Source organism: Dermatophagoides farinae, chromosome 8 (genome assembly GCF_024713945.1).
Source record: "Dermatophagoides farinae isolate YC_2012a chromosome 8, ASM2471394v1, whole genome shotgun sequence".
Taxonomy (NCBI): Eukaryota; Metazoa; Arthropoda; class Arachnida; order Sarcoptiformes; family Pyroglyphidae; genus Dermatophagoides; species Dermatophagoides farinae.
Window position 1 is genome coordinate 2,101,344 of NC_134684.1, and position 26,662 is coordinate 2,128,005.

The 26,662-nt window shown below is 30.3% G+C and overlaps 11 protein-coding genes across 16 annotated transcripts; 6 read left to right on the top strand and 5 right to left on the bottom strand.

The window, feature by feature from the left end:
• Positions 1–15: 15 nt before the first annotated feature.
• Positions 16–2,937, top strand: LOC124495426 (astacin-like metalloprotease toxin 3). Of its 2 annotated transcripts, XM_075733530.1 has the most exons (4): positions 16–297; positions 1,772–1,981; positions 2,047–2,107; positions 2,173–2,937. In XM_075733530.1, exons 2-4 carry the CDS (start codon positions 1,895–1,897, stop codon positions 2,817–2,819), a joined length of 795 nt encoding a protein of 264 aa, XP_075589645.1. In that variant the 5' UTR covers positions 16–297; positions 1,772–1,894; the 3' UTR covers positions 2,820–2,937. The 2 variants fall into 2 exon arrangements, with proteins under 2 accessions (XP_075589645.1, XP_046914759.2); XM_047058803.2 differs by lacking the exon at positions 16–297 and having other exon boundaries at positions 1,682–1,981.
• Positions 2,938–3,221: 284 nt separating this feature from the next.
• On the bottom strand, positions 3,222–4,423 carry LOC124495441 (oxytocin-neurophysin 1). The gene is made up of 3 exons (XM_047058821.2): positions 4,155–4,423; positions 3,873–4,080; positions 3,222–3,782 (listed from the first exon to the last, which is right to left on the bottom strand). Exons 1-3 carry the CDS (start codon positions 4,419–4,421, stop codon positions 3,724–3,726), a joined length of 534 nt encoding a protein of 177 aa, XP_046914777.2. The 5' UTR covers positions 4,422–4,423; the 3' UTR covers positions 3,222–3,723.
• A 797-nt stretch (positions 4,424–5,220) lies between these two features.
• Positions 5,221–8,596, top strand: LOC124495521 (uncharacterized). Its single transcript, XM_075733531.1, has 2 exons — positions 5,221–5,381; positions 5,466–8,596. The coding sequence occupies exon 2, from the start codon at positions 5,548–5,550 to the stop codon at positions 8,533–8,535; it is 2,988 nt and encodes a 995-aa protein (XP_075589646.1). The 5' UTR covers positions 5,221–5,381; positions 5,466–5,547; the 3' UTR covers positions 8,536–8,596.
• LOC124495522 (protein Jade-1) lies at positions 8,558–12,088 on the bottom strand. Its single transcript, XM_047058915.2, has 7 exons — positions 11,801–12,088; positions 11,299–11,655; positions 10,936–11,243; positions 10,285–10,875; positions 10,063–10,214; positions 9,866–10,004; positions 8,558–9,804 (listed from the first exon to the last, which is right to left on the bottom strand). The coding sequence occupies exons 2-7, from the start codon at positions 11,357–11,359 to the stop codon at positions 8,584–8,586; spliced, it is 2,472 nt and encodes an 823-aa protein (XP_046914871.1). The 5' UTR covers positions 11,360–11,655; positions 11,801–12,088; the 3' UTR covers positions 8,558–8,583.
• Positions 12,064–15,818, top strand: LOC124495436 (cytochrome c oxidase assembly protein COX18, mitochondrial). The gene is made up of 2 exons (XM_047058814.2): positions 12,064–12,600; positions 12,657–15,818. Exons 1-2 carry the CDS (start codon positions 12,175–12,177, stop codon positions 13,152–13,154), a joined length of 924 nt encoding a protein of 307 aa, XP_046914770.2. The 5' UTR covers positions 12,064–12,174; the 3' UTR covers positions 13,155–15,818.
• Mcm6 (minichromosome maintenance 6) lies at positions 13,163–15,734 on the bottom strand. Its single transcript, XM_047058813.2, has one exon. It carries the CDS (start codon positions 15,732–15,734, stop codon positions 13,236–13,238), a length of 2,499 nt encoding a protein of 832 aa, XP_046914769.2. The 3' UTR covers positions 13,163–13,235.
• An 88-nt stretch (positions 15,819–15,906) lies between the features above and the next one.
• Positions 15,907–18,476, bottom strand: LOC124495380 (RNA-binding protein 47). 3 transcript variants are annotated; one of them, XM_047058742.2, is made up of 3 exons: positions 16,693–18,474; positions 16,446–16,632; positions 15,907–16,387 (listed from the first exon to the last, which is right to left on the bottom strand). In XM_047058742.2, the coding sequence occupies exons 1-3, from the start codon at positions 17,350–17,352 to the stop codon at positions 15,999–16,001; spliced, it is 1,236 nt and encodes a 411-aa protein (XP_046914698.2). In that variant the 5' UTR covers positions 17,353–18,474; the 3' UTR covers positions 15,907–15,998. The 3 variants fall into 3 exon arrangements, with proteins under 3 accessions (XP_046914698.2, XP_046914700.2, XP_046914699.2); XM_047058744.2 differs by having other exon boundaries at positions 15,958–16,369; positions 16,693–18,476; XM_047058743.2 differs by having other exon boundaries at positions 15,958–16,381; positions 16,693–18,475.
• Positions 18,477–18,640: 164 nt separating this feature from the next.
• Positions 18,641–19,677, top strand: LOC124496092 (E3 SUMO-protein ligase NSE2). The gene is made up of 3 exons (XM_047059561.2): positions 18,641–18,955; positions 19,028–19,389; positions 19,465–19,677. The coding sequence occupies exons 1-3, from the start codon at positions 18,716–18,718 to the stop codon at positions 19,574–19,576; spliced, it is 714 nt and encodes a 237-aa protein (XP_046915517.1). The 5' UTR covers positions 18,641–18,715; the 3' UTR covers positions 19,577–19,677.
• Positions 19,391–21,268, bottom strand: LOC124496091 (solute carrier family 35 member E1 homolog). Its single transcript, XM_047059559.2, has 4 exons — positions 20,811–21,268; positions 20,541–20,749; positions 20,102–20,470; positions 19,391–20,033 (listed from the first exon to the last, which is right to left on the bottom strand). The coding sequence occupies exons 1-4, from the start codon at positions 21,130–21,132 to the stop codon at positions 19,695–19,697; spliced, it is 1,239 nt and encodes a 412-aa protein (XP_046915515.2). The 5' UTR covers positions 21,133–21,268; the 3' UTR covers positions 19,391–19,694.
• Positions 20,541–21,984, top strand: LOC124496093 (uncharacterized). The gene is made up of 3 exons (XM_047059562.2): positions 20,541–20,857; positions 20,916–21,390; positions 21,441–21,984. The coding sequence occupies exon 3, from the start codon at positions 21,455–21,457 to the stop codon at positions 21,908–21,910; it is 456 nt and encodes a 151-aa protein (XP_046915518.2). The 5' UTR covers positions 20,541–20,857; positions 20,916–21,390; positions 21,441–21,454; the 3' UTR covers positions 21,911–21,984.
• A 796-nt stretch (positions 21,985–22,780) lies between these two features.
• On the top strand, positions 22,781–26,493 carry LOC124495716 (uncharacterized). Of its 3 annotated transcripts, none has more exons than XM_075733547.1 (7): positions 22,781–23,360; positions 23,436–23,708; positions 24,466–24,651; positions 24,707–25,219; positions 25,273–25,532; positions 25,584–25,860; positions 25,960–26,493. In XM_075733547.1, exons 1-6 carry the CDS (start codon positions 22,884–22,886, stop codon positions 25,855–25,857), a joined length of 1,983 nt encoding a protein of 660 aa, XP_075589662.1. In that variant the 5' UTR covers positions 22,781–22,883; the 3' UTR covers positions 25,858–25,860; positions 25,960–26,493. The 3 variants fall into 3 exon arrangements, with proteins under 3 accessions (XP_075589662.1, XP_075589663.1, XP_075589664.1); XM_075733548.1 differs by having other exon boundaries at positions 25,584–25,895; positions 25,960–26,046; XM_075733549.1 differs by lacking the exon at positions 25,584–25,860.
• Positions 26,494–26,662: the final 169 nt, after the last annotated feature.

Consider the following 26,662-nt stretch of genomic DNA (forward strand, 5'->3'; position numbering starts at 1 on the left):
TAGAACTTGTGTATTTGCATTTGAATGCCCTGTGCTCGTTTTGTTTTGTTTTGTGTTGGATGGAATTATCGTTTTTATTTCAACAAAAAAAAAAAAAAAATTTGGACAAAAAAAGGTGGAGAAATATCATCATTATTCTCATCTTCATCCCTACAAAACAAAACAAAACAAAACAATTCGCATTTTATTCTTCTATATTGTAATATATCAATTCATCATCTTTTCTTGTTTGTATGTGAGCTATTTTCAATGATTTGGGCGTGATTTGAATTTTCAAATACACACACACACACATATGTATGTATAATAAATATCCAATGTCCATTTGATGTCATGTTCATTTTTTTTCTTTCAATTCTAAAAAGATTTTAGTGCGTGTTTATAATTTTTGTTGTTGTTGTTGTTGTTGTTGTTGTTGTTCTGACCACACATATATCCATACACACACACACACACATTAAATGTAAAAAAATGCGTGTGTGTTCAAAGTGGAAATAAAATCTAATAAATTATTCTCTCTCTCTCTCTCTCACTCTTTTATGTCATAAGAAATGATATTCAAAAAAACAAAAAAAAAAAATTTCAGCAATTGTCATTATTTATCATTCATTACAATTTACTTGAAACAAAAAAAAAACAAAAAATAAGATTCATTTGGCTATAGATTTCACAATAATACAAATTTACAAATGTTTGATATCGATTTTTTTTTGTTTTGTTTTGTTTGGGTTTCTTCGTTTAGACTCTAAACTTTAGAGATATATATTATATTATATCATTGATTTGAACAAAAATTAATGAGAATGTACAAATTTATTTATTTTATTGTAGGAAGTAAATGATAATCACCATATACCATGAAATATCTACCATTTTTTGCGGTATATTATCATCATCATCAAAATATCAGTATCATAAACCATTGATATATAGTTTGTAAAGTTTTTTTTTTCATAGTCTGAATTTAAGCCTCTCTCTCTTTCGCTCTTACTCTTGGTTTTGTTCATGTTCAACATTAAAGTCACGTAATGAATGGATGAATGAATGAAATAAATAAATTTTTTTTAGTTAGCCCCATGATGAGTTCATTCTTTTTTTTATTATTTGTCTATATCTCTGTATGTGTAATGTGTGTGTGTGTGTGTGTGTGTAATGTACGTTTTCCATCATCATTATCACATCACTATTCATAGATTATATAATAAATACAAGCGTCATAAAGAGATAGATATAAATTCATCATATCGGTATATCACATGGTTTAGGTCAGTCTCATTAATTTTCTCTTGAATCTTCTCTCTCTCTCTCTCTTTTTTTTTGATGATAATCAATGAAACATTTGTAAGTCACTTTGAATGAATGACGAATGACAATGATAGATTTCTAACCTCAAAAAAAAACAACATTGTGTTTATGGAAAAATCATTAAATGAATAATTTCATAATTTGCAAACGCATTTATGTATGTATAATCTATATCGATAAAAAAAATTTTTTTTTTCACACTGACTACAACACAAACTTATATAATCAACAACAATTACATGGTGTTGTTGTGATGATATAATATTTTTCTCACATTTATCTTTTGGAAATCCATTTGGTACTTTTTATTTATTTATTTATTTTTTTTTTTTTTGGCTAGAAAGTATTTGTTTGTTTGTTTGGTTATCATCTTATAAGACAATTGTACGAAACAGAAAAAAAAAATTACTGCGCATTATTAAAGGAAAAAAATTTTTTTCATTTTTTTTTTCTATTATCTCATCAGGAACACCCCAACCCCATTGATTATGGAATTTATATAAAAATTCCATTATCCATTATTTTAAGCAACTAAATCATCAATTTTTTTTTGTATTGAATAATTATTATAAATTATGGCTAAATTCATATGGCTTCAAAAATCTTTTTGTCTTTTTTCTTGATTTTTAACTTATACATCATAACAACAACATTGGCAGATGATTATAAAAGACATGTAAGAGTGTAATCGTAATAATAATTCTTGAATTTATAATAACTTATATATAATTCATATAATAGAATTATACGATATACCTATGGAAGAATGGCCGTATTCCATTTAAATTGGATGAATATCTGTGTAAATAAATTTTACTTTCAATATTTAATATTAATATAATCAATAATTTTGTTTTTCATAATTAGCCCATAAATATAAAGATATTATATTGGAATCAATGAATAATTTTCATCAATATACATGTATACGTTTTATTCCATATGAATCAAAATATCATCATCATCACCATCATCATATATATTATTATACGAATATTATAAAAGGTAAAAAATTTTCAACAAAACCAGGAGTGGATAAAGAAAATTATGTTACCACTGTAACCTTAAATCTTGATGAAGAAAATGGTTATAGACAACGATTAAGAGCCATTACACATGAATTGGCACATGTAGTTGGTTTATTTCATGAACATCAAAGACCTGATCGTGATCATTATATTAAATCAATACAAGAAACTTGTTCATGTACTTTTTTAGTTAATAATAAGGATTGGAATTGTAATCCATACAAAAATGTCCAATATTATAATGATTATCAACAACAATGGATCACAACGATTGATGATAAAAATACATCCAAATGGTTTGATGATTATTTTGATATGAAATCAATTACTTACTATCCGGATTGTTTCATAAAAATAGACTCCATAAGAGATGAACCAATTTTTTATTATGAATTAAGTCTTTATGATATAAAAAAGATAAAAAAACTATACAACTGTAAACGAAGGAAAAGACCGATGAACAACAACAACAAAAAAATTTATTGATTTTGGACAATCTGTATCCGTAAATTTTGTTTAATCCATTTTTGATAAATTGTACATACATATAGTGTATACAAAATCATGAATGAAAATTGTATGAATAAATGATGCCAATATCTGATGTCTGATTCATAATTATGATTATCATGTTGTTGTTGCTGTTGCTGTTGCTGTTGGTTCATTTGTTGTGTATTGATTGAATTGGTACCATCAAAATCTTTATAATTTACAAATAGAAAAATTTGTATCAATAAAAACCATATTAAAATAATGAAAAATTCATTACAAATATCGATATTTGATCGAATAAATTCCCAAAATGATCGCTGAACAAATCGTACTTTTATACCATTTGGTTGACATTGACAAATATCACAAACAAAACGATTATTGGCAATAATACAATTGACAAGACAAACATAATGTATATATTTAATTGTACCATTACAATGGCATGGACTAATTAATTTATTATCAATTTCATCTTGATCAGAATAACATATACGACATTGATTATTGTTTTTTATTGTATCATTATCATCATTGTTGTTGTTGTTGTTGTTGTTGTTGTTGTTGTTAAAAATTCTAGTTGACATTATATATGTTGTTTTTTTCAATATATTTATTTATTTATTAAATCTTTAAGTTCAGCAAAATCTATTTTTAAAATTTTTTTTTTAATACTAATTATAATAAAAACATTTGGATTCATTTATATGTGTTAAATTTTGATTTGCCCTCTCTCTCTCTCTCTCTCTCTTTCCATTCACTTGCTCATTGTTGGTTCGTAATTGAATTTAAATTATGATTAACAGAAAAATAATCAACGATTTTGTTTTTTGTTTTTTTGAAAATACAATCATCGTAATCAATCAATCAATAATGGAATGTGTTGGCAATAGTTAAGTTAAAGATCATTGGAATCGTTCGATAATTGTGTACAGGATTTATCAATAAAACAGCCATCTATATATAATATAATAATTGAATTAAGAATTGTGTAATTGAAAATTTTTTTTTTTTTTTTGCAGTAAAAAAAACAAATGAAATATTTACCATTTGTACAGCATGTTGCATTCAATGCACATACACCTTTACCATTTGGTCCGCAAACAGTACCAGGATTCGTGCATAAAATTGGATGATATGCTTCCAATGAACAGCGTGCAGCAGTAAAACCACCAATATTACATCCAGTCAATGGTGAACAACAGATATTCGGACCATAACATCGTCCAGACAATGATGGACCACAACGTGTACACTTTATTTTGATTTTTTTTTGTTCATTGAAATTATAATTCATAAAACAATAAGAAAGATAAAATATTGACTTACCTCTCTAGCCAGATGATTCGATCCTAAATTAGATTCAGTCATAATGGAACGTTTACCGGCTCGTGGACAATTAGTAATGAAACAGCCACGAACATCATTGAATAAACAGATCCATATTAAACACAATACAAGAATAATTTTCATCATTGAAAATGATTCTCGTCGAAACATTGTTATGTTTTTTTTCCTAGTGATTCTTGAAACAAAAAAAAATATTAAAGTAATGGTCAATAATAATATTCTTTCTGTGGATCGAATTGCAAACATACAGAGTATTTATATACAACCCAATCATCGATTTTTATAACAAAACATCATCATCATCATCATAAATAAATTATTCATCATATACACAACTACAGATCGGATGAAACAATGACCGAAATTGATGAAAATATTCTCACAAATATATCGATATAATCAATCAATCATCATCATCATAATAATAAGAATTTGCGTTGAAATCTTGTGATTATTTTTAATAATCATCGAAAAAAAATAAAAATTATCAATTATATCTAATATGAATGGCCAAAAACAAAACAAAAAAAAAAAAAAACGTCGACGTGGAATCCACAAAATAAATAAATCCCCATAATATTCTAGAATAATCGACCCAATAAAATGATGGAAACAATAATAAAAAATTTATTATTCACAATGACCATCATCATCATCATCATCAATTAAGATTTGGAAACACCATGGATTAATTGTCTATATATATGACCTATATGAATATTTGTGGCAACCAAATGACGCATTTCCGACATGATCCTAAGATAAAAATATCAGAAATAAAAACGAATAATAAAATATGAATGATATTCCAAAAAAAAATTATGATGAAATGAATAATAAAATTGATGAAAAAATATGGAAAAATATGTATATAATTTTGAATTTTGAAAATTTTAATTTGTAAATCAATAACGAAAGATGGCGTTCTCATTTTTTTATGTTTATTGTTCAGCTGATATGATAAAATGATGATGATGATATACGCTCGATAGTTGGCTATATTTTTTTTTTGTTTGTTTGTTTTGTTTTGCTTCGTTTTGTTTACATCTACATACCAATTAAATTGCCATTGATGACAATTCGACATTCAATGATAATGATTCATAAACAGTTTTTTTCTCTTTTCTTTATATTATATATGCATGAATGAGATTGTAATTTGATTCATTGGATACATTTTTTTTCACGGATGCCAAAATCGATTGTGTAAGTCTTCGATAATGTTGGCCAAGAATAATTTTCTAATCAATTTTAATTTTCAATTTTTTCATATATATGATCAAATGTTAGTGTCGTAACAACGCATCATCATCATAATCATATATTGATTAAGCATTTTATTTTCTGCTATAATAATAATTAACACATAATAATGTCTAATAATAAAGAACAACTGTGTAATGAAGATGAAACAATAAAATATGCCTCTGATTCTTGTTCATCAGATGATTCATCCAATTCGGAAGAATTTTATGATGCACCTGAAGTTATTCCATTGGAATTGGTCAATGATAATGACATTTCTAAACAAATACAATCAAATAATAACAACACTAATCATCCGGTATCATCATTGATGGCCGATAGTGGCATTTATTCCATGAATTCAAGTCATGTTGAACCATCTCAATCACCTGCAATCATGGAAACGATTGAAAACAAAATTGATTCTCTAAATTCGTCTGATAGAATCAAAAATGAATCTTTAATCGTTGAGCCCTTTTCAATATTAGCACCACTTCCTCCGCCAAGGTCTAGAAAAAAGAAAAATTTTATCAGAAAAACTAAAGCTTCTGATGAACTTGGCGAAACAAATACAGGCAATCATTCCTCAGCCGAAAGTCAAAGCGTCACTAATTCCATTGAATCTGCTACACATGGATTTCAAATCCATGGACAAAATTTATCCAGCATTCTTGATGATATTGCTAGTATAAAAGGTGATTTAAGCATAACTGAATGTGATAAACAAAGTGCGTTCCATGATGATATTATGGCTAACAAAGCAACAGAAAAAAAATTGAGTAAACAAGATTTCATTTTTTCTAAAGAACAGCTTGAAGAAATTTCAAGAAATTTAATCACTAAAGACAACAATTTACCAAGTCCTAGTAGTAGTGGCAGCATCAATGCTCCTGAACCAGAATGTCTAATGACTGAAAGCACACAATCAAGCGATTCGAATCAAGTAGTTATGATGAATACGGCCAATAATGAAGAAATACAACATATCCAATCGGATGATATTATGCCCAAATGTTTAAATCCATTGAGTTTACATCTGATGAAGCTGACTAATACAGAAATGTCCAACACTTCAATGGAAAAGGAAACTTCATCTACAAGTTTAGCTGATTCAACATTCAAAAGTGTAACATCATTGATTTCTTCCACATTGAACGACATGAAAATCGAGAAAAAAGGAACTCTAGACAAAAAGAATAAAAAGAAATTATTAGATTCAATTGAAAATGACGATGAATTTGATATCAATGATGATGATGACGAATATGATGAGTATGATAAAAATTATAGTGATTATAAAGATGGAAAATTGAAATCAAAAATTCGTGATTTAAAACGTATCGGTTCTGGTCTAATCAAAGGCGTTAAAGGTGTGAAAGCTACATCGGCTAAAAGACGTTCCACATTTCATGTTGATCCAAATGAAGGTGATATAATACCGCCTGCACCACCACGTTATAAATTAAAAGTCAACCACAAAAGAGGAAGTGCTGATTTTGAAGGATTAAAATTAATACAAGAAATCAATGATTGTAAAGGAGCCATTTGGTGTATGAAATTCAGTAATTGTAGTCAATTATTAGCAGCTGCTGGTCAAGATCATCTTTTGAGAGTTTATTGTTCGCAAAAATCATGGAAATATTTTACACAATTACGAAACAAAGCTTCTGGTCAGCATGTTTCACCTAATTCTACTAGAGAACGTAGTTCAAATGGTGATTCTTTTGGTAGAAGCCAAACACAAAAATCATCATCATATTCACGCAATGGAAGTCTCAATACCTGTGATTCGCACAACAATTCATCTTCGTCATCTAATTCATCTGCATTGGCAAAAGAATTCTATAAAGATGAAGACAATACCTTGTCTGAAGAAGGTCCATTACTACTTTTCACCATATATCGAGGCCACACTGCCGATGTGTTGGATTTGGCTTGGTCAAAAAATCATTTTCTTTTGTCATCATCGATGGACAAAACTGTACGTCTTTGGCACATCACTCAAATTGAATGTTTATGTACATTCAGGCACATTGATTTCGTAACCACTATTCAGTTTCATCCAAGAGATGATAGATATTTTCTAAGTGGTTCACTTGATGGAAAATTGCGTTTATGGAATATACCGGATAAACGAGTAACATTATGGAACGAAGTTCCATCATTGTCAAGCCAACGAGGTAGTGGTGGAATTAATAATGCTAGTGATTCAGATATGAATCCATCACATGGTCTTATAACAGCATCATCGTTTGTTCAGAATGGAAAATTTGCTGTAATTGGTACCTATGATGGTCGAATAATTTTTTATACAACAGATCAATTAAAATATTTCACTCAGATACATGTGAATAGCAAAAATTCGATCGGTTCATCAGCTGGCCAGACAGGTGCAGGTACTAGACGATTCCGTACGAATAAAGTAGCCGGTATCGAAAGTATTGATGCTAATAATAAAATATTGGTCACCACTAATGATTCACGTCTTCGATTGTATGATCTTCGTGATTTGTCATTAACATGCAAATATAAAGGCTGCATTAATCAATCTAGCCAAATTAAAGCATCTGTATCGCATGATCATAAATATATTATTTGTGGTTCTGAAAATAATTCATTTTATTTATGGCGTACCCAAGATAATTCGACCATTGGTCAGCGACGTGATCGTAATAAACAATATGAATGTATACGTTTGTTGAATATACCATTACAGCAAACGATTCCATCTGCAGTATTTCCAGCTACTACTACAACAACTACAACTGAATTATCAACTTCATCCGGTGTTAAAAATGATTCTAACAATTCAACTTATACAATTCCTAACCAATCGGAAACAACAAAAGAAGGTAACACAATCATCAATAAAGTGAACAATGTTGAATCATCATCAATGGCTAAATCAAAAGAAAGTTTTGATCTTAATATTCAGCAGCCACCATCGATAGCATCATCGTCAACATCAGCACCGATGGCTAAATCGATTGCAGCCACCAAGATTGTTACATCGGCCATTTTTGCATCGGTACCCGGTCAAATTGAAGAAAAGGCTCGTTATATAATAGCTGCTGCAGATTTCAATGGATACATTCGAATTTTCAGTAAACATTAATTTGATAACAATTTTAAATAAGTTTTTATTTACAACAAAAAATAAATTTTATTTGACTTTATTTCGAAGAGGATATTTTCTACTCAAAGACGATGTATCGGTCGAATCTGGATGATCATGATGTCTAAGTTTTTTGTACTGATGATGATTATTATTATTGTTATTGTTGCCATTCTGTGACAATGGTAAACGATCATCGGTTCCCGTTCGGATAATCATACGGCAATTGGATATTTTTGATGTAGGAGAAAAATGATGATGATCTATATCGCCATTCGAATTATTGATTTTTTCATTTGAATCTATATTTTCATTTTCATCGCCATTTATTGAAAGGCAAACGATCGGTTTTTGTAGCTGAGTATTCATAAGTTTTTTACCATTCTCATACGAACATTTCAGTAATGGTGTAATAGTTGTATTATTTGAGAGGTTATTTTTCGACAGCTGCTTTTTTACTACTTTATCATCTTCAAAGTCTGATTTATCAGAATTTACAAGAATCTCATGATATTTGTCGATAGATGATCCTTCGGTCGTTTCTTCTTCTTGACTATTACAATTGGATAGGGTAGACTTTCTTGATTTTGTAGGATTTAAATATACTCTTGCATATGGATTTTGTTTAGAAATCGGTGATCGTTTTAAACGTTTTAATTGTCTAAGCAAACTATTTGTTATTGAATTTTCAGAAGATCGACGCTTTGTGATGGCTGAAGTCGTAGCTTCAGTTTCGGGATTATTATTAATGGCATGTTGCGCAACTGGCATTTTTTCGGTCGAATTTCGATCTAAAACATTAGAATCAGATTTTTCCGGATAAATTGAATGATGTGTTATTATTTTGGAGAATAATTTTTGATGTTCCATCGATAAAGATTGACCACCATCCGATTTAATGGAAAGATCGGGATTGTCGACAAGATTTGATGTCTTTTGAAGAATCTCACGCTGTGTATTCAACCAATTCTGCTTGATTTTCTCACGTCTACAGACCATATAAGTTAATGTTCGTAATCGTTCCAGATGATAACGCAATAAAAGTATTCGATTTTTGTGAGATTTTAATTGTTCTTGGAATTTTTCCTCGAAAGTCATTTTGATCAATGAATTACCATAATTGGCCAAACGTTTCAACTTCCAATATTCATATATCAACTGTACAATCTGGTTCAATGATGTTTGATTAACAGAATAATTTTTAACAACTGAAAAAATTTCGCTATTATTTCCTATGATGCTATCATTATTGTTATAGATTTGAGAGATCTGTTTAAATAAAATATCTCATTAATCAAAATTTCTCACAAACACAAATGCTAAATTATACCTCTTGACAAATTTGATTGACATCGATATATTTCCAAAATTCACATTGTTGTGCATTCAATTTATCTTGTCCATCTGTTTCATTAGCATTTTCTCCAATGGAACCGGCATAAAAATCGATTTCGTTAATTTTAGTGTCACTATTAACAAAATAAAATAAATAACAATAAAATTAAAACTAATTGAGAAAAATCATACTTGTTCTTTTTTTGGCTGGTACATTGTTTTGAATGTTTCTCGCAATATGATTTCAATCGAATTTCAGATTTTTCATCGGTCAAAACAATTTTCATTTTTAACTTATGTTTAAATGCACAGGTTACATGATATGAACAACGACAATTTTTTTCCTAAACAAAATTCCAAAAAAAATGATAATGAAAATAAAGTCAACATTTATAACAATGGATAGATACATACGGCACAAATGATGGGAGCACCTTTTTTAATATTACAAAGCGAACAAACCAGATTCCATCGCCAATTTGGAATCGATTTAATTTCAATAGGTTCGAGTATATTACAATCAATAAACTTTGCCTCAGGTATCCAATATACACAGGATACATGTGCCCATTTATTTAGTTTGGTTGTCGGTTTTAATGCTCCGCCTACATTCGGACACAATACACAAAGAGGTTTCTTTTTATTGGTATCTAATTCTTGACAAGATCTACAAAGCCAATCACCATCGGGAATTTCATCGATACCATAACAGGCTTGATGTACACATATATTGCAGAGATCACAAAAAACCATTTCATTTCCGTCTTCACCATCTGGATTCTGGCAAACATCACACACAATATGCTCATCATATTCAATGCCAACTTGACGATCTTTAATATTTTCAGCACAATGTTGCTCAAATAGATTGATAACTTTTTCAAGAAAATTTTGTGATAGATCCAAATCGAGATCCGATTCACGAACGGTTTGAAGCCAACATATATCCTGTAAATCAAGTTCATAGCTAGATGTTTGGCGGTTATTCTCAGGAGTATTAATCGTCTGTAATAGAAAAAAATCATAATGAGTATTTCGAATATGTGATAAATATAAAAATCATACAGTTATCCATTCTTTAGGAAGGTTAAATTCTTTACTGCTTGATGAAGGAAGATCATTATTAATTTCACTTATCATTTCAACACTGGAATGTGGCAATGAATCTGGATTTACAGGAACCTGAACTCCTTTTTCCCATTCTTCACGCCAAGAATCAAGAATGAGAAGATAATCATCACGATTTAATGTTTCATGATCGGGCAATTTCATAGCCGATATTAAATCTTTTCGTACCAATTCGGCCGGTTTCTTTCTATATTCTAGATTATAAATTCTAGATTTATTGAATGATTCGTTGAAAAAGTAAGAATCTAAGAAAAAATTGAATAAAAAGTTAATCATGTCTTTACTGTCCATTAAATTTACCATTTTTATATCGTTTTGAACTTTTTGGTTCACTGGGACCAGCGAAATCTTGTGATTTCATATTTTTTTTTACTAAAATCAATCGAACTAGTTCGATTTAAACTTATATATGAAACAATAGTCCAAATTGGCGCCAAAAGTTTCAAAATCATACATGTGTAATGATCAATGGCTAGTGGTAATTGATTCAACAATGAAAAATGTTATATTGAACAAATTCAAAATTATTTTCAAGAATCAATAATATGACAACTAAATGAATGTCCATATGAGCAATTTTGTTTTGATGAAATTGTGGACGTGATTTGAACCATTGAGTATGACAGTATTGATTTTAGATATAAAAATCTTTATATTCTGTAAAAAATTTTAAAAACAATTAACAATATTTATTATTAAAAAAAAATCCATTATTAAAATAGTTGATGACAAATCATCATTCTATTATGTTTTGGGTAGAATAAAAAATCCAAAATCAATGATTACATTAATAAAAACTTACGTAAAAATGCACAGAATGAAGAAATTTTATAAATCAAAATGACATAAACAACCTTTCAATTATCTATTTTATTATTATGGAATATATAAATTGGAACGAAATTATGTCGATGGTGATAAACAATTATAAGTGGGGTGGTAAAAAAAAACAACTCGATATGTAGAAGGGGCGTGTTGTTAAAAAAAAAGACGTTATTAAAGACGACAAAGAATCTAAAAAGCGGGAAAATACGTTTGCGCATTGTTGTTAAAATATTAGAATAGTAAAAAACACATCACATCACTCATTGGTGACTATTTCGATCCGATTGTTTTTCATGATTCTACTGGTGTCTATTTCCACCCAGTTAATTCGTATATATTAATTGAAAAAAAATGATGATGAATTTCATTAATTTTTTAAATCGTCGAAATTTTCTAATAAAAAGTTTTAATAATAAAAATGGACACTATAATCACATTTCATCATTTCGATACACATCATCATCATCATCAACATTGGCCAATTTTAATTATCCTATTGCTAATTCATCAATTGTTCGACATACGATGGATGGTTTGATATCATTACATGAATATTTAAATATTCCATGGTTTTTGGAAATTTCAATAATCACAATAATGGCTAGATCGCTGGTTGCATTTCCTTTAACCGTTTTACAACGAAAAATAATGATTCGATATGAAGCGTTGAGGCCTGAGATTCAAATTCTTTCGAAAAATCTACGCAACCAAATGAAAGAAGAAGCTTATTTATTAGGACTATCATCAAGAAAAACTGAACAAATATATAGAAAAACGGTAATTATCATCAACAATCAAATTCATTCTAATTGTTTTTTTTTTGAAAAAATCAGCTAACTCGTGAAATAAATCGTTTAATTGTACGCGATAATTGCCATCCCATGAAGGCAACTTTAGTAGCATTATTCCAAATACCGATGTGGATAGTTCTTTCCAATTGTTATCGAAACTTTGCCTTATTACAACCGGATCCAAATGATGTAAAAATTATGATGGCACACGAACAACTTCAACATGAAGGTCTATTTTGGTTCAAAGATTTAACAATACCCGATTCAACGGGAATTTTACCTATTGCAACCTGTTTGGTTAATTTAACAATCATACAGATTCATATCAATGAACGACGTCGAAACAATCTACAAGATTCATTATTTGTTCGAATTTTTACCAATAGTGGACGATTGATTAGTGTTGCTCTTGTGCCTATCGGGTTGATGATGCCAAGTGATATGTGTTTTTATTGGTTTATATCATCATCAATGGGTCTTGTGCAAAATGTTTTACTAATGAATCCTAAAGTGAAAAAATTATTGAAAATTCAAAAATAGACCTTGAATAAAAACTAGTCATCATAAATTTTATTTTCAAATCATAAGAGAAAAAATTATAATTATAAAATAGATTATTATTCAAATATCATCGATTACATAATCAGGATGTACGACAAGAATATTATCAGGTTCAACTTTTTCTTGTTCATTTTCCATTTCTTGAGATACAGGCGATTTAAGTTCGATAAGAATATGATCGACAGTGATTAATTTATCAATGATTTTTTCACAAATCATTTTTCTCTGTATCAGTTCAGCTTGGGTTTCGATTTCATTTTCAATTTGTTCCAAGTACCATTCGATTAGTTGTGATTTACGGAAACCTTCACTTTCACCGGCTTCAATTCTTGCCTCTTCTCGTTGTAACTTGATGACCAACAGATTTGTTATTGTTTGATACATTTCATAAGATATTTTCAAACAACTTATTGATTCATTCTGAGATTGAGAATCAACAACATTGGAATCAGTTTGTTCAGATTGTGACATGGTTGTCTCATCCAATAAACTTATGTCTGGTTGATCAATTCTTACAATGGATTTATTCAATAAACGTGATGCTTCTTTAATATGTTTCACTTCGACAATATTTGAACAATGAAGACGAGCAATAGCTTCTGACAATCGAATCAATGATTCCAATTGACGAACAGTGATTCGCCATGATTGTTTGTTACTTTTGAAAACACCACCACCTGTTTCACCACAACCATTCAATCTTAGATGTTTGTATGTTTCCACCAGATATTTTTCTGATTCCAGTATCATTTTCGGTTTGAATTGTTTGGCAAACTTTATGTACATTCGAACCTCATCCAATGTGTATACTGTGTCATCATTATTGGATGGTTTATTTCCACTACATTGAAGATGTTGATCAATAATTCTGTCAGCAATGGCATAATCGACTGTTTCATTACATTCATCAAGCAATACGAAAAATAAATCAAAACGAGACATGATAGGCAATGAAAAAGAAAGATTTTTTCGTAACGATTTTGCACGATCATAGGTACCATTGATTGGATTTGCAGCAGCTAAAATTGAAGCACGAGCATTCAATGTAGCTTTAACACCAGCTTTCGTTATCGAAATGGTTTGCTGTTCCATAGCTTCATGAATGGCGACCTGATCACGGATTTCCATTTTGTCGAATTCATCAATACAACAAATGCCTTGGTCAGCAAGCATCAAAGCTCCAGCTTCAATAACAAATCCACCATCGTCGTCACGAACAACGGCTGCTGTAAGACCGGCAGCTGTGGATGCTTTACCACTTGTATAAACGGCTCTGGTGGGCGCAAAATTCGATACAATCTTCAAGAACTGTGATTTAGCTGTACTAGGGTCTCCAACGATACAAATATTTATGTCACCACGAAGATTGGTGTTTTCTTCAGTTATTTTTGGAGTACCACCAAACATTTGGAGAATGATGCCTTTCTTAATATCATCATTACCAAAAATTGAAGGAAAAACAGATTTGGCAAGATTGTTGAAGAGATTTTTATCCTGGGACATTTCTTCGATTCGATGCAAATCATCCTCTTTGAACATCATAAAATTCTGTTCCATATGATCTGATTCGAATTTTTGTCGTTCTTCTAATTGAATCGGTAATTCAGAACCTTCCAAAATGACTGAACAAGCCATGAAAGCCAATTTGTGTGTCATTTCTCGTACACCTAAAGCTTTAAGACCACGAATACCATCACCAGTGGCACCACTATCAGATTTGATTAATCCAGCCGAACCAGCAATCAATTGAGCAACGTCAGGTACGCTGATTAAACATCCAATAAAATCGGCACGATCACCCGGTTGCACACATTCTACACGATCACCACCACGAATAATGACATCGATACTACGAGGAATTGAACCTCTAGGTAAATCGGCTTGAAGTTCTTGAATACGTAATTTCTGGAAATCAGCAAAACGACTTTTGTGCAAGAGTAAACGAAATTTACTACGATTGTTGCACATTGGATTCTGACAAATCGTAGGCAATGTATATTTGAATTGTTGTTCAACGTTTGGAATTTCCGTACCACAATCCATACATTCGAATGTGCCCGAAATCAATTCAGGATGAACAGAATGTGTTCGAACAACTTGTCCAACAATTTTGACCAATTGTGAACATTTAATTGCTCGTAAACTACGAAGTTTAGTTCGTTCAGCAATACCATAGAAACCGATATAAAATTCTTTATTCATAATCAATCTTGAAGTAATCTGGTCCATTCCTTCCATTGTTTGATGTTTTTCATCGTTGATGAATGAAACCAATGCACGACATAGATATGGATAAAAACGGTAAAAATCCGTCTTGAGATCATTAGCCAGATTTTGATTATAATTGATTATATCACGATAATCAACAAACAATGTGTTACGCTCAGGTTTGATCAATGCCAATGTTTCATCATAATATTTTGGCTTCACATTTGATACATTCGATTCTGATTCATTCACATATTCCAAAAGAAATGATTTAAATAATTTTTGAACCTTTTCGGCAAATTCATCTTTCACTTGCGATACTTGAGCGGTACGATGTTCAGAAACATCCATTATTATGGCTTGAAAATAAATGAAATGAATTTAAATGTGAAATGTTAAAGAGCAGCTTTATTAAAACTCACACAGAACAAAGACAATGACAGTAAAGCCAATATATTGGGCATGCAGGTTGCAAAATTTAGCGCGCCAAAAAACCTGATAAAATGTCTATTCATAAATGACGTTTTTTTGGCGTTTAAATTTAAATTTAAAAAAATTTTATTTTATTCGCAAACATCAGAATAATTACGACAAATGAAAATTAAAAAAAAAAAATCAAGTGAAAATAATTTCAGGTGCATTAAAAATTAATGGATTCAAAACAAACGTATATGGATGCATAAAATTAGATTGATTAAAATTCATTGCACCAATGTTGATGTTGTTGTCGATGGCAGTTGTTGAATCACCATTACAGCTAAAAAAATGTTTCATTGGTCTATCACCACCATCACAAAGATAATTATGAAATTCATCAAAACTTTTTCTATTGGAATCTCGATAATATCTTGGTGGTTGTGAAGAAAATTCTTTGCTTCTCGGTGATCGCATACAATTGGTTGGTGATACGGATGACGAATGGATTGATTTATTTTTAGCCCATTTAATCTCCAATTCTTGATCAATTTCGTTGATCATTGTTTGTCCTAAATTAATTTCTATTCCTAGATTAATATATTCAAACATTTCACTATATATATTGTTTTAATTTAATAAACTTACTGTGGAAATAACTATAAGCCATTTGAGCATCTTTAGGATTTTCATAATGGATGAAGGCAAAATTTCTAATCTTTTTGACACGATTTATATTAAGTAAAGTTTGGCCATTGTTAATGAACGAGAAAAATTTCTTTAGATTTTCTTCAGTTATATCTGGTTTAATGAAACGTACATAAAGTACTGAATTCTGGAATAAAGAAAAAATTTGATTTGATAATAATTTTATCAAAAACAATTTGTCACTTACATTGGATACAAAATCATCATCAATTTCTTCTTCCGATTTGGCCCAATCAACTTTTGGCTGGCGATCAAACAACAGGATAGAGCCAGGAAAAAATTTTCGCCGAGCCAAAGCAGTCATTTTATGATTTTCGTATTCAACAAAACCAAATCCATTTGTTCGAGTAGAACCACCATAATAGATAGCATTAATTATACCCGAAGTATGTTTAGCAACCTCATCAATCATTTCCTGTTTGGTAATGTCATTGGGAAGATTACCAAAAAACAAACGATTATTGTTACGCGAAAGCATCACACCGATTGGCCAACGTTTACGAATTTCAAAATGGTTCAACATTTCTATAGCTCGTTGTGCATCTTTTTTATTAAAATATTGCACAAATCCGTAACCACGATTTTTTCCTGAAAAATCGATCATCAATCTCATCTTATAAATACGGCCCGGTTTTTCAAACAATGGAATCAATTCATTTTCAAAACAATCGCGTGGAATTTTACCAACAAAAACTTCAGTACCTTTTTCCGATATTATCGATTCTTCATTCCAATCTAATGGTGGGCCGAAAATACGTTGACCATTTTCTTGAGCAACACGATAATTAAGATTTTTTGCCAGACTGATGAGCAAATCTTTTGATTGATCTATTGAATTTTGTGTCATTTTTTTTCATCAATTTGTCTAATTTCTAATACAGAATACAGTGATCGGCCGACTTGCAATGCAACGTACGTATAATCATTGAATGAATAATGAGTGAAAAAGTTTTCCATAGTGATTGGTTTTTCGATTGTTCGAAAATTAGAACTTGACCAGCCCGGTACAGGCGCTTCGCGCCTGCCCCAGGCTGGCCCTGCGGGGCTGACTCCTGACAGTCAATATAGCTGGATACCCGCAGGTGTGGCGGCTGCGCCGCCCCCCCTGCTTGGTACCCAGCCAAAGGTATCAATCCTTGACGGTCAATATAACTGGATACCCGCAGGTGGGGACGGCTGCGCCGCCCCCCCTGCTTGGCATCCAGCCAAAGGTGTCAATTTTAACGCTTCGTGCTTTGTGCCTGACGGTGGATTTCTATGCACGGCGTTTTGCTTCCGGCTTTCGGTTTGGTACCGCAGGGTCAGCCATGAATTGTACCTGACACCTTTGAAAATGTTACGTAAATCCAACATCAACTTATCGATATCAAACAGCATACTTATGATTGTTCATCGATATCGATAAGTTGGCGAAATACGATATTTTTGGTGTAGATGCTGCGATCGTTGTTATGATTATGATGATGGTGATGATGATTGATGAATGAATATTATTAGAAATTAGAAATCAGCAATGCACACACAGGCACACAAAATGTTGATTTCATCATCAATTACACACACTGACACACAAAATGATTTCAATTCGAACTCTTTCTATGTTCTATTGAATGACTGCACCATCTATTGGATGCAAAAGCTGCAGCAACGTGTGCTGAGCTAGAACAATGAAAAAAAGCTTTGTCAAAGCTACATACCACAGATTGCGTTTCTTTGGAAGCGACTTCTACTTCTGAGCTGGACGAACTGTTCAGCGGCATTCAAAAGTTTTCCCGCATGCTCAGACACACACACACACAACACACACTGAGTAGCTCATACCAAATAGTTAGGTTTGTACTGAAAATAAGTAGGAATGTCCAGCTCGGCTTCGCCGCATTAAATGCCAAGTTAATACACAGTGCTAGTACACAGTGCAAGCACTTGGCGAGTGTAAAAGTTGCAGTTACACACATCCTTAGCGTCATAATATAGTAGATATATTTAAGAATTTGATATTTTTTTTTTCTATCATCAAAAAAACTTGTATGATTGTGGCAAATGTTGAATGTAACGTTTTTTATGAACGATTATTTTTGTAAATAAAATAAAATTTATTTTTTTGGGCCTCGCCGCGTTTTTTTCTTCTGCGTGTTCGAGTATGTATTTTTTGATGAAATAAATTTTCCTTTTCGCGAAAACAACAACAAAAATTTTCATCAACAAAAAAAATGTCTTATGCAACTATTGAACATGATGATGATGATTTCACTCCATTAAGTGAAGCAATTGATCAAGCTATTGAATGTGTTTTAGTTGTTGGCGAACAATTGTTCGAAGATAAAATTAAATATGGCACCAAGTTTGATGATAATGACAAACAACTATTGCAAGAAACAATGAATATAATTCTCAATTCTAAACATCAATACAGGTTACAATATAAAGTTTTACGATCAATCATCAATCAGGTATATTTATTGAGTTTTTTAAATTTCGAATTTATTTTAATGGAATAATTTTGTATTTTTTTAAAAAAAAAGATTGAATCTGAACAGCGCACATCGGAAGATCCCGATCAGCTATCGGATATTATTGGACAAATGGATAAATATGCTGATATAGAACAAGAATTTGATGAACACTTTCAACAATCCCTTCAAAATAATACCTTTGATATTAACAATCATGATGCCTATAGAAAATTACTTCGTTGGATCGACGATGATGATCATCATGAATCAGAACAAAACATTAGTGATGATGTCGAAATGATGGAATCAGAAGAATTTACCATACCCATTGATCCGATATGTAGAACCGAAATTAATATTCCAATTCGTAATAAACAATGTGGCCATCTTTATGATAAAGAAAATTTGTTCAATCTATTCAGAAATAATAGGTTTGTTATTATTGTAGAAAAAAACGATTTATTAAAAAAAAAAATATCTCTTATTCTCATATATTTCCTGAACAGTACAATCAAATGTCCGGTTTCAGGCTGTTCGAATAGAAAAGTAACCGCCAATGATGTTGAAGAAGATTCTCGACTACGAATTTTGATTGAAAAAGCTAGAGAAAAGGAATGATTGCAATGTGTGTAAATATTATAATAATAATCATTGAGTGACGACAAAAAAAAATTCATTTTACATAATAAAAATCACAGTTCAGGTTTCATGAATAAAAATGATTTTTTTTTTCGTTCTAAATATGCATCATATCTATTCGTCGATGATCACCATCAACATTATTATCAACATGATTATGTGACACATTTCGATGATGATAATGATTGTTTGACAAGTTACCATTATAATAATTTGACGATTGACTTGATTGATTGTAATGATGATGAGGATGAGGATTTATTGCCGTCACAATTGGTTTTGTAAAGTATCGTTCCTGTTCATTCGTGTCAATATAACGTAATAATAAATTTGTATCGCTGGATTTTTTTTTGATTGTCGTTTGAAAATTGTTTATTGCCTCTTTTGGATTTGATGTAGTGGGCAAGATTGGTTCGTTTCGAGCATCAAGTTTAGCCTGTTATTAAAATGGATATTAGAATTGTGTTTACACATTGATGTAAAATTAGATTTTGAAATAAAAACCTTGTTATAGTAGAAAACACCAAAAATTGCTAAAGACATTCCAAAAATATTGGTCATTGTAACGGGATTTTTGAGCAACAAAATCGAACAAGATATAACAGCTATTCTTTTTGATGCATTACAAACAGAATATGTCAATGGTGTGACCAACGATAACATCGTAAAAGCAATCACATTCTGTAGAAAATTACAAAGACCATCCATGAATAATAGACTACCAATGGCCCAGCCATCAATAGTGGAATTTTTTTCACCATAAATAATACTTGGTAAATCTTGATAAGCCCAAAACGGTATGAACATAATTAATGCATGTTTGGCCAGTATATAAAGTAAACGTAAATGATGGATGGGCGTTTCTTTCAATACCTGATTTAGAATAAATAATGAAAAAAATTAATTATGACTTAAGATAGATGATTATGATTATTCAACAGACCTTTTTTGAATAGATATTCTGTAATGAAAAAATAAATATTGAAAACAAAGCGGCAACAAGTCCAATTATGTTGAATTCTAATTCTGTAATCGATGCAATAAATACTCCCAATATAATTGGTATCAAAGAGATGTACACTTTGGTAGTTTGCTTTTCGCCCAATATAACACGAGAAAGTACAACAACAAACAACGGCATTGATGCTTTCACTAAAGAATAAATTAAGATTTAATGGCTATTATTATTATTTGCATATTTTTTTTCCTTTACCGGTATGAGCGTATGATACTGGAACGGCCCAAAGACTTATATGAGAGGTAAGTGATGCAAAAAATTTACCAAAAGATAATGGTATAATCAATTTAAAATAATAAGTCCATGTTATTATTGGTTTTCTTTTGGCACCGGGAATACAACGTAATGCTGGTATGGAATATATGGTGATCGATAAAAATTGAAACAAAGTAATTGTCGTTGGATATGCGAATGATTGTAGCACTAATTTTCCGATAACATTATTGGCAGCCGATGTAATATACCATAGTAGACAAAGGATGACAATTTTAAGTCCCAAATAAGCCGTTTTGGCCATCGTTTAGGACCAATAATTGACTATAGTTTAACATTCAGATATTAAATAATTTTTCCGTTATCACATGTTTGGGATTCAATATATTAAAAAGTTATTTTTAGAAGAAATGGTCAACGTCATTCATTCATTAATATATTTTTGACAACGTGTAAAACAATAATCTTTAAAAAAAATTGGATCAAAATAGCCGCTGAATCATCATCTGAGATGGAAATCATCCTGGGTGGAAATATCTTTCCAATTCATTCTCGAGTTTATGTATAATCATAATTTTTTCTATATTTTCTTTGATTTTATATTCTCGAAAGATTTAATTTTAATCATGGATATAGCTGCATTGAAACTTTTTGAACATGTTCCAACATTAACTGATAATAACTGGCCAATTTGGAAATGGAAAGTAGAATTGGCATTAAAACATATGGAAATGTGGCCATTGGTAAACGATGGTGATTTATCACAACCAAATGATGATATTAAAATACGTTCGTTAATTGGTCTTTGGGTCGATGATTCTTTAGTACCATTAATCAAAGATTGTAAAACTTCGCATCAAATGTGGACAACATTGACTGAACATTTCGAAAATGAAGTACAACCATCGACTAGTACAACAAAATTGCTTTCCAATTCAGAAAAAAATTCAGAATCCAAAAGCATTGAAAAACAAGAGCCAAAAATACGGCTAAAATGTATTTTCTGTGAACGTGATGGCCACAATGAAAAACAATGTTGGCGAAAAAAACGACTCGTACATAAATTGAAACCTGAAGGTTGAAATTACAATATTTTTTTTTTTTTTTTTTTTTTTTTTTGATTTCATGATCTCATGGAAAATAAACACTTGTTTGATTATATTATAATTAATTCCGATCAATGATTTTAATTTATATAAATCAATTATAATATTGCTGAAATTTTGTCAAAACAATTATTTGGCTACGTTTAAATAAATAAAAATTTTAAATTTTTTTGATTAAAATTAAAATTTCATTTGACAAAACAATGAGCGTTCAATTTGAATTTCTCATTGAAAATTATCAATCTGATCATTTATATTATATAGCAGAAAATCAATCATATTACTTGTAATATGATTTTTTTTTTTTAATATCCAGTAAAAGTTCTTCACTCAATAATTAATATTTTTTTTTTCTTTTATTTATCGATTGATTGGTATTGATAATTAACCAAATAATAAAAGTTTGAAACTATTCTTTGTAATATCAGAATAATTGTCCAAAGATTTTCTCCAATTGAAATGTGTCATTGAATGCAATGAATCATTTTACTGATCTGAATTCTTTTAAAGATGGAAAATAAAACGAGATTGAATCTGCAAAACAAAACATTTATTATTGAAGCCAGACCGGTATGTGTGATTATTATTTGTTATTTATATTAACACATTAAACAATATATTAACATGATGATGATGATTAAGCATCCTCCATTTTTACTTCCTATGGCACGTTGTGAGAATACTTGGTGTTTGAAACGCGGTTCTGAAGCAAAAATTATTGAAATGATGAGTTCGTATTTTAATTTTACTTATCAAATTTATCGACAATTGAATGTAAAAAATTCGAACATTTCTTTGGATGGAACGATTGCTAGATTATTCGAAAAGGTAAGTCAATAAATTTTCTTTTTTGATTGTTTCATAGAGCTAAATTGAATGAATAAATACATCTGTCATATATAACACAAATGTTGGCCAGAAAGTTGATATTGGTATTGGTGGAATCAGTATGACATATGATCGTTTACGGCTGGTTTCATTTTTGTATCCACATTCTCTTAGTTCAACTACATTTGTTACACCAGCGCCCAGAATTGTGAATAGTCAACAAATGTTTCGTCCATACAGTATCACTGTATGGTATTCATTTATTATTGCATTATTTATTTGCTTCATATTCGATCGAATACAAAGGAAATTCAATCGTACAGAATCCAATCTGTTTTGGATTTGTTTTGTTCAATTATGTCGACAAAATTATTTGCAGAAATCAATAAATCATTTCCATCAATCACTGTGGATAATATTTTGGACATTCGGAATGTTCATATTTACAACAGGATATGCAAGTTGTCTTTATTCACTAATAGCTATTCCATCGTATTCACAAACTATCAATACTATCGAAGAATTATTTTCTGCTGTTCGATCTGGTCAAATAATTGCTTCAAGTCGAAATAGTTCAGTATACATCAACATATTTAAGGTTTTGATGATGGAATTTTTTATTTTTTATTTTCGGATAAAATTCATCGTCAAATCTATTAATTTTTTTCAATAGGAATGGTTAGGTGATGCTAAAACCACTGTTGATATCGATCGTGTCTGGAATACATCTACGTCTGGTTATCGAGCAATGGCAAAGGTGAATATTTCTCGTATATCAGGAACACCTTATGCATATATAGATCAACGTGAAACACTTAAATTTGGAACAATACAAATAGGCGAAAAATTCTTTTACATACCACCGAACAATATATTTGCAACATTATTCACCGATCTTGTTGCCATTCCTGTACGATCTGATTTCCCTTATTATTCACAATTTAATGTGAGTAAAAATTTTTATTCAATTCGATTATTTTAAATTTAATTGAAAAAATCTTAATTTACACCAAAAAGTTTGAAACGAATTTCTTATTCAGGTCTTATTCATTATTGGACTCAAAATGTTTATTTTCATGAACGTTTGCGATTACATTCATTTCAAGTGAATGCTGAGAACGATGCAAAAACTTTCAATATTAATCAATTGAAAAGTTTTTTTCTTTTTTACATTCAAACCATTTTATTCTCTTTATTCATATTAGTCATAGAAGTGGCATGGCAATTGACCTCTACTGTACATCGATCTATTTAATTTTTCTTCAATTTGCCATCAGTGGAGTGTTTTTTTTCTGTTTCATAATTATTATTTAGACCATAGCAAAATGTTTCACGTGATAAACATTCAATGAAAAAATCAATAACAATCACGATATACTAGACACGAATAATTGAATTTTTATAGAATATCTGAAGAATTACCTGTTTTTCTATTTGCAATAATTTTCTGAATGGTTTGTGAGCAGATTTTTCATTGGACGTTCATACAAATTTTTTCCCTTCTTCATTTATTATTGTTCGATTAGTTGGTCATATGATACACATTCCTGTTCATCGAGTTTTTTTTAATCAGAACAACAAAATGAAATTGAATTTGCAGAATAAAACATTTACCATAGGAATAAATGCGGTATTGATTGATTAATTAATTAATTAATTGTCAATGATTCAATTTAAAAATTTTCAATGGTTATCTTTTAAAGAATCCACCATTCACAATGTTTTTATCATCATCTTTAAAATTAACTCGTGGATCTGAAGCACATTTTATTGAGACGCTTAGCTCGTATTTCAATTTCTCCTTTCGATTGGTCAACTGTAAACTATCATGGGGTAAGAAATATCCAAATGGCTCTTGGGATGGAATGATTGGCCTATTGACTGATAAAGTTTGTATTCTTTGAATTGTTTGAATAAATTTTAATAATGATTATTACCAATTAGAAAATCGACATGGGACTCGGTGGCACGTTGGTTGATTATGATCGTTGGAAAGCCGTTTCGTTTCTATATCCACAAACAGCAACTTCTATTACATTTGTGACTGCAGCTCCTTCTCTAACTCTATCAAGCCATAATTTAATTTTTCGGCCATTTCCTCTTTTTGTTTGGCTATCATTTCTGATTACATTATTTGTCTGTTATATATTCGATCATATCCAACGAAAATACAATCAAAATAAAATAAACATTTTCTGGATAAGTTTGGTGCAATTGTTTCATCAGGATTCATTCCGTAGAATGACTTTTCCACGTCATATATCAATTTATATAATTTTATGGAATTTTGCATCATTTATACTTACAATTGCCTATGCTGGATGTCTTTATTCAATGATTGCAGCTCCATCATATTCGAAAACTATTGATACTGTCAATCAACTATATACGGAAATTAAATCTGGTCATATCATCATAACAAGTTTTAATTCTTCTCAATACGCGAATTTTTACAAGGTTTGGTTATTTTTAAAAATTATCCATAATATTTAATGAATTTTTCCGCAAAGGATTGGCTCGGCGATGTTTCTATTGATTATTGGAAACCCATTCATTTTACATTTGATGGTTTCCAAATGGTAAATAATTCAGCCCATACAGGATTGCCACATGTCCACATTGGTCTACGAGAAACACTTCAATTTGGTGTAGCAGATTTTGGTGAAAAATTTTTATATTTACCCCAACAACCTGAGTCTTCACTCTTCACGGAAATAATTAGCATACCTGTACGTCCCGGTTTCTTATATTACGACATGTTTAATCGAGCGTAAGTTTTCTAATTTATTGGTTTCAAATATCAATATTTTTCAACCTTCAGACAAATACGTCTATTCACCAATGGATTGATGCATCTTTGGACAAATAGATGTTATGACATATTCAGAAATAGATTGATAGTGAACAAAATTAAATCTGCCTACGAACCAAAAGCATTTACAATTCATCAATTGAATAGTTTTTTTATGGTTTATATTCAATGCATAATAATCTCGACCATGGTTTTTACCATGGAGGTCGCTTTCCGATTAACCTATGGCTATCATAGAATTTCAATAAAATCATTGCTATTCATTCTGGACAGATTATTGTAACAAGTATGAATGAACATAGATATATCGAATATTTTCAGGTTTGTTTGGCTTATTCAAATGTCAATAATTTTTTTTTTTTTTGAATTCATTCAAAATAAATAGGATTGGATTGGAAATTCAACCAATGAAATTGATGATATCTGGAAAACCGTTCCATATACATCCACGGCAATCAAAGTGATACGTGATTCATTTATTAATAAAACGAAAGTTCATTATGCGTATATATAGATCAACGTGAAACACTTGAATTTGGAACGATACAAATAAGCGAAAAATCCTCTTTTTTCATACCACCGAACAGTATATTTTCAACGTTATTCACGTTTGCAATTACATTCATTTCAAGTCAATGCTGAGAACGATGCAAAAACTTTCAATATTAATCAATTGAAAAGTTTTTTTCTTTTTTTACATTCAAGCCATTTTATTCTCTTTATATTCATATCAGTCATAGAAGTGGCATAGCAATGGTTGACCTCTACTGTACATCGATCTATTTAATTTTTCTTCAATTTGCCATCAGTGTAATGTTTTTTATTTTCTGCTTCTTAATTATTATTTACACCATAGCAAAATAATTGTTTCATGTATTAAACATTTAATGAAAAAATCAATAACAATCACAATATAATAGACACGAATAATTGAGTTTTTTTATCGAATGTCTGAAGAATTTCCTGTTTTTCTATTTGCAAAAATATTCTGAATGGTTTCTGAGGGGTTGGTTTATTTTGTGGATTTTTGATTGACCGTTCATACAAATTTTTTCCCTTGTTCATTTATTCTTGTTCGATCAGTTGAT

Excerpts from the sequence above, each read along its gene's own strand:
- LOC124495426 (XM_075733530.1), top strand. The coding sequence starts at position 1,895 with ATGGCTTCAAAAATCTTTTTGTCTTTTTTCTTGATTTTTAACTTATAC. Across the intron at positions 1,982-2,046 it reads CAGATGATTATAAAAGACAT|AATTATACGATATACCTATG; the intron begins GTAAGAGTGTAA and ends TTCATATAATAG. Across the intron at positions 2,108-2,172 it reads TAAATTGGATGAATATCTGT|CCCATAAATATAAAGATATT; the intron begins GTAAATAAATTT and ends TTTCATAATTAG.
- LOC124495441 (XM_047058821.2), bottom strand. The coding sequence starts at position 4,421 with ATGTTTGCAATTCGATCCACAGAAAGAATATTATTATTGACCATTACT. Across the intron at positions 4,081-4,154 it reads CGAATCATCTGGCTAGAGAG|TGTACACGTTGTGGTCCATC; the intron begins GTAAGTCAATAT and ends ATCAAAATAAAG. Across the intron at positions 3,783-3,872 it reads TGCAACATGCTGTACAAATG|ATGGCTGTTTTATTGATAAA; the intron begins GTAAATATTTCA and ends TATTATATATAG.
- LOC124495521 (XM_075733531.1), top strand. The coding sequence starts at position 5,548 with ATGTCTAATAATAAAGAACAACTGTGTAATGAAGATGAAACAATAAAA.
- LOC124495522 (XM_047058915.2), bottom strand. The coding sequence starts at position 11,359 with ATGAAATCACAAGATTTCGCTGGTCCCAGTGAACCAAAAAGTTCAAAA. Across the intron at positions 11,244-11,298 it reads TTCAAAACGATATAAAAATG|ATTCTTACTTTTTCAACGAA; the intron begins GTAAATTTAATG and ends ATTTTTTCTTAG. Across the intron at positions 9,805-9,865 it reads TCAATCAAATTTGTCAAGAG|ATCTCTCAAATCTATAACAA; the intron begins GTATAATTTAGC and ends TTATTTAAACAG.
- LOC124495436 (XM_047058814.2), top strand. The coding sequence starts at position 12,175 with ATGATGATGAATTTCATTAATTTTTTAAATCGTCGAAATTTTCTAATA. Across the intron at positions 12,601-12,656 it reads AACAAATATATAGAAAAACG|CTAACTCGTGAAATAAATCG; the intron begins GTAATTATCATC and ends TGAAAAAATCAG.
- Mcm6 (XM_047058813.2), bottom strand. The coding sequence starts at position 15,734 with ATGGATGTTTCTGAACATCGTACCGCTCAAGTATCGCAAGTGAAAGAT.
- LOC124495380 (XM_047058742.2), bottom strand. The coding sequence starts at position 17,352 with ATGACACAAAATTCAATAGATCAATCAAAAGATTTGCTCATCAGTCTG. Across the intron at positions 16,633-16,692 it reads ATGATGATTTTGTATCCAAT|AATTCAGTACTTTATGTACG; the intron begins GTAAGTGACAAA and ends TCTTTATTCCAG. Across the intron at positions 16,388-16,445 it reads GGCTTATAGTTATTTCCACA|GAATAGAAATTAATTTAGGA; the intron begins GTAAGTTTATTA and ends ATATTAATCTAG.
- LOC124496092 (XM_047059561.2), top strand. The coding sequence starts at position 18,716 with ATGTCTTATGCAACTATTGAACATGATGATGATGATTTCACTCCATTA. Across the intron at positions 18,956-19,027 it reads TACGATCAATCATCAATCAG|ATTGAATCTGAACAGCGCAC; the intron begins GTATATTTATTG and ends TTAAAAAAAAAG. Across the intron at positions 19,390-19,464 it reads AATCTATTCAGAAATAATAG|TACAATCAAATGTCCGGTTT; the intron begins GTTTGTTATTAT and ends TTTCCTGAACAG.
- LOC124496091 (XM_047059559.2), bottom strand. The coding sequence starts at position 21,132 with ATGGCCAAAACGGCTTATTTGGGACTTAAAATTGTCATCCTTTGTCTA. Across the intron at positions 20,750-20,810 it reads AGTATCATACGCTCATACCG|TGAAAGCATCAATGCCGTTG; the intron begins GTAAAGGAAAAA and ends TTTATTCTTTAG. Across the intron at positions 20,034-20,101 it reads GTGTTTTCTACTATAACAAG|GCTAAACTTGATGCTCGAAA; the intron begins GTTTTTATTTCA and ends TTTTAATAACAG.
- LOC124496093 (XM_047059562.2), top strand. The coding sequence starts at position 21,455 with ATGGATATAGCTGCATTGAAACTTTTTGAACATGTTCCAACATTAACT.
- LOC124495716 (XM_075733547.1), top strand. The coding sequence starts at position 22,884 with ATGACATATGATCGTTTACGGCTGGTTTCATTTTTGTATCCACATTCT. Across the intron at positions 23,361-23,435 it reads TATACATCAACATATTTAAG|GAATGGTTAGGTGATGCTAA; the intron begins GTTTTGATGATG and ends TTTTTTCAATAG. Across the intron at positions 25,220-25,272 it reads AATACGCGAATTTTTACAAG|GATTGGCTCGGCGATGTTTC; the intron begins GTTTGGTTATTT and ends TTTTCCGCAAAG.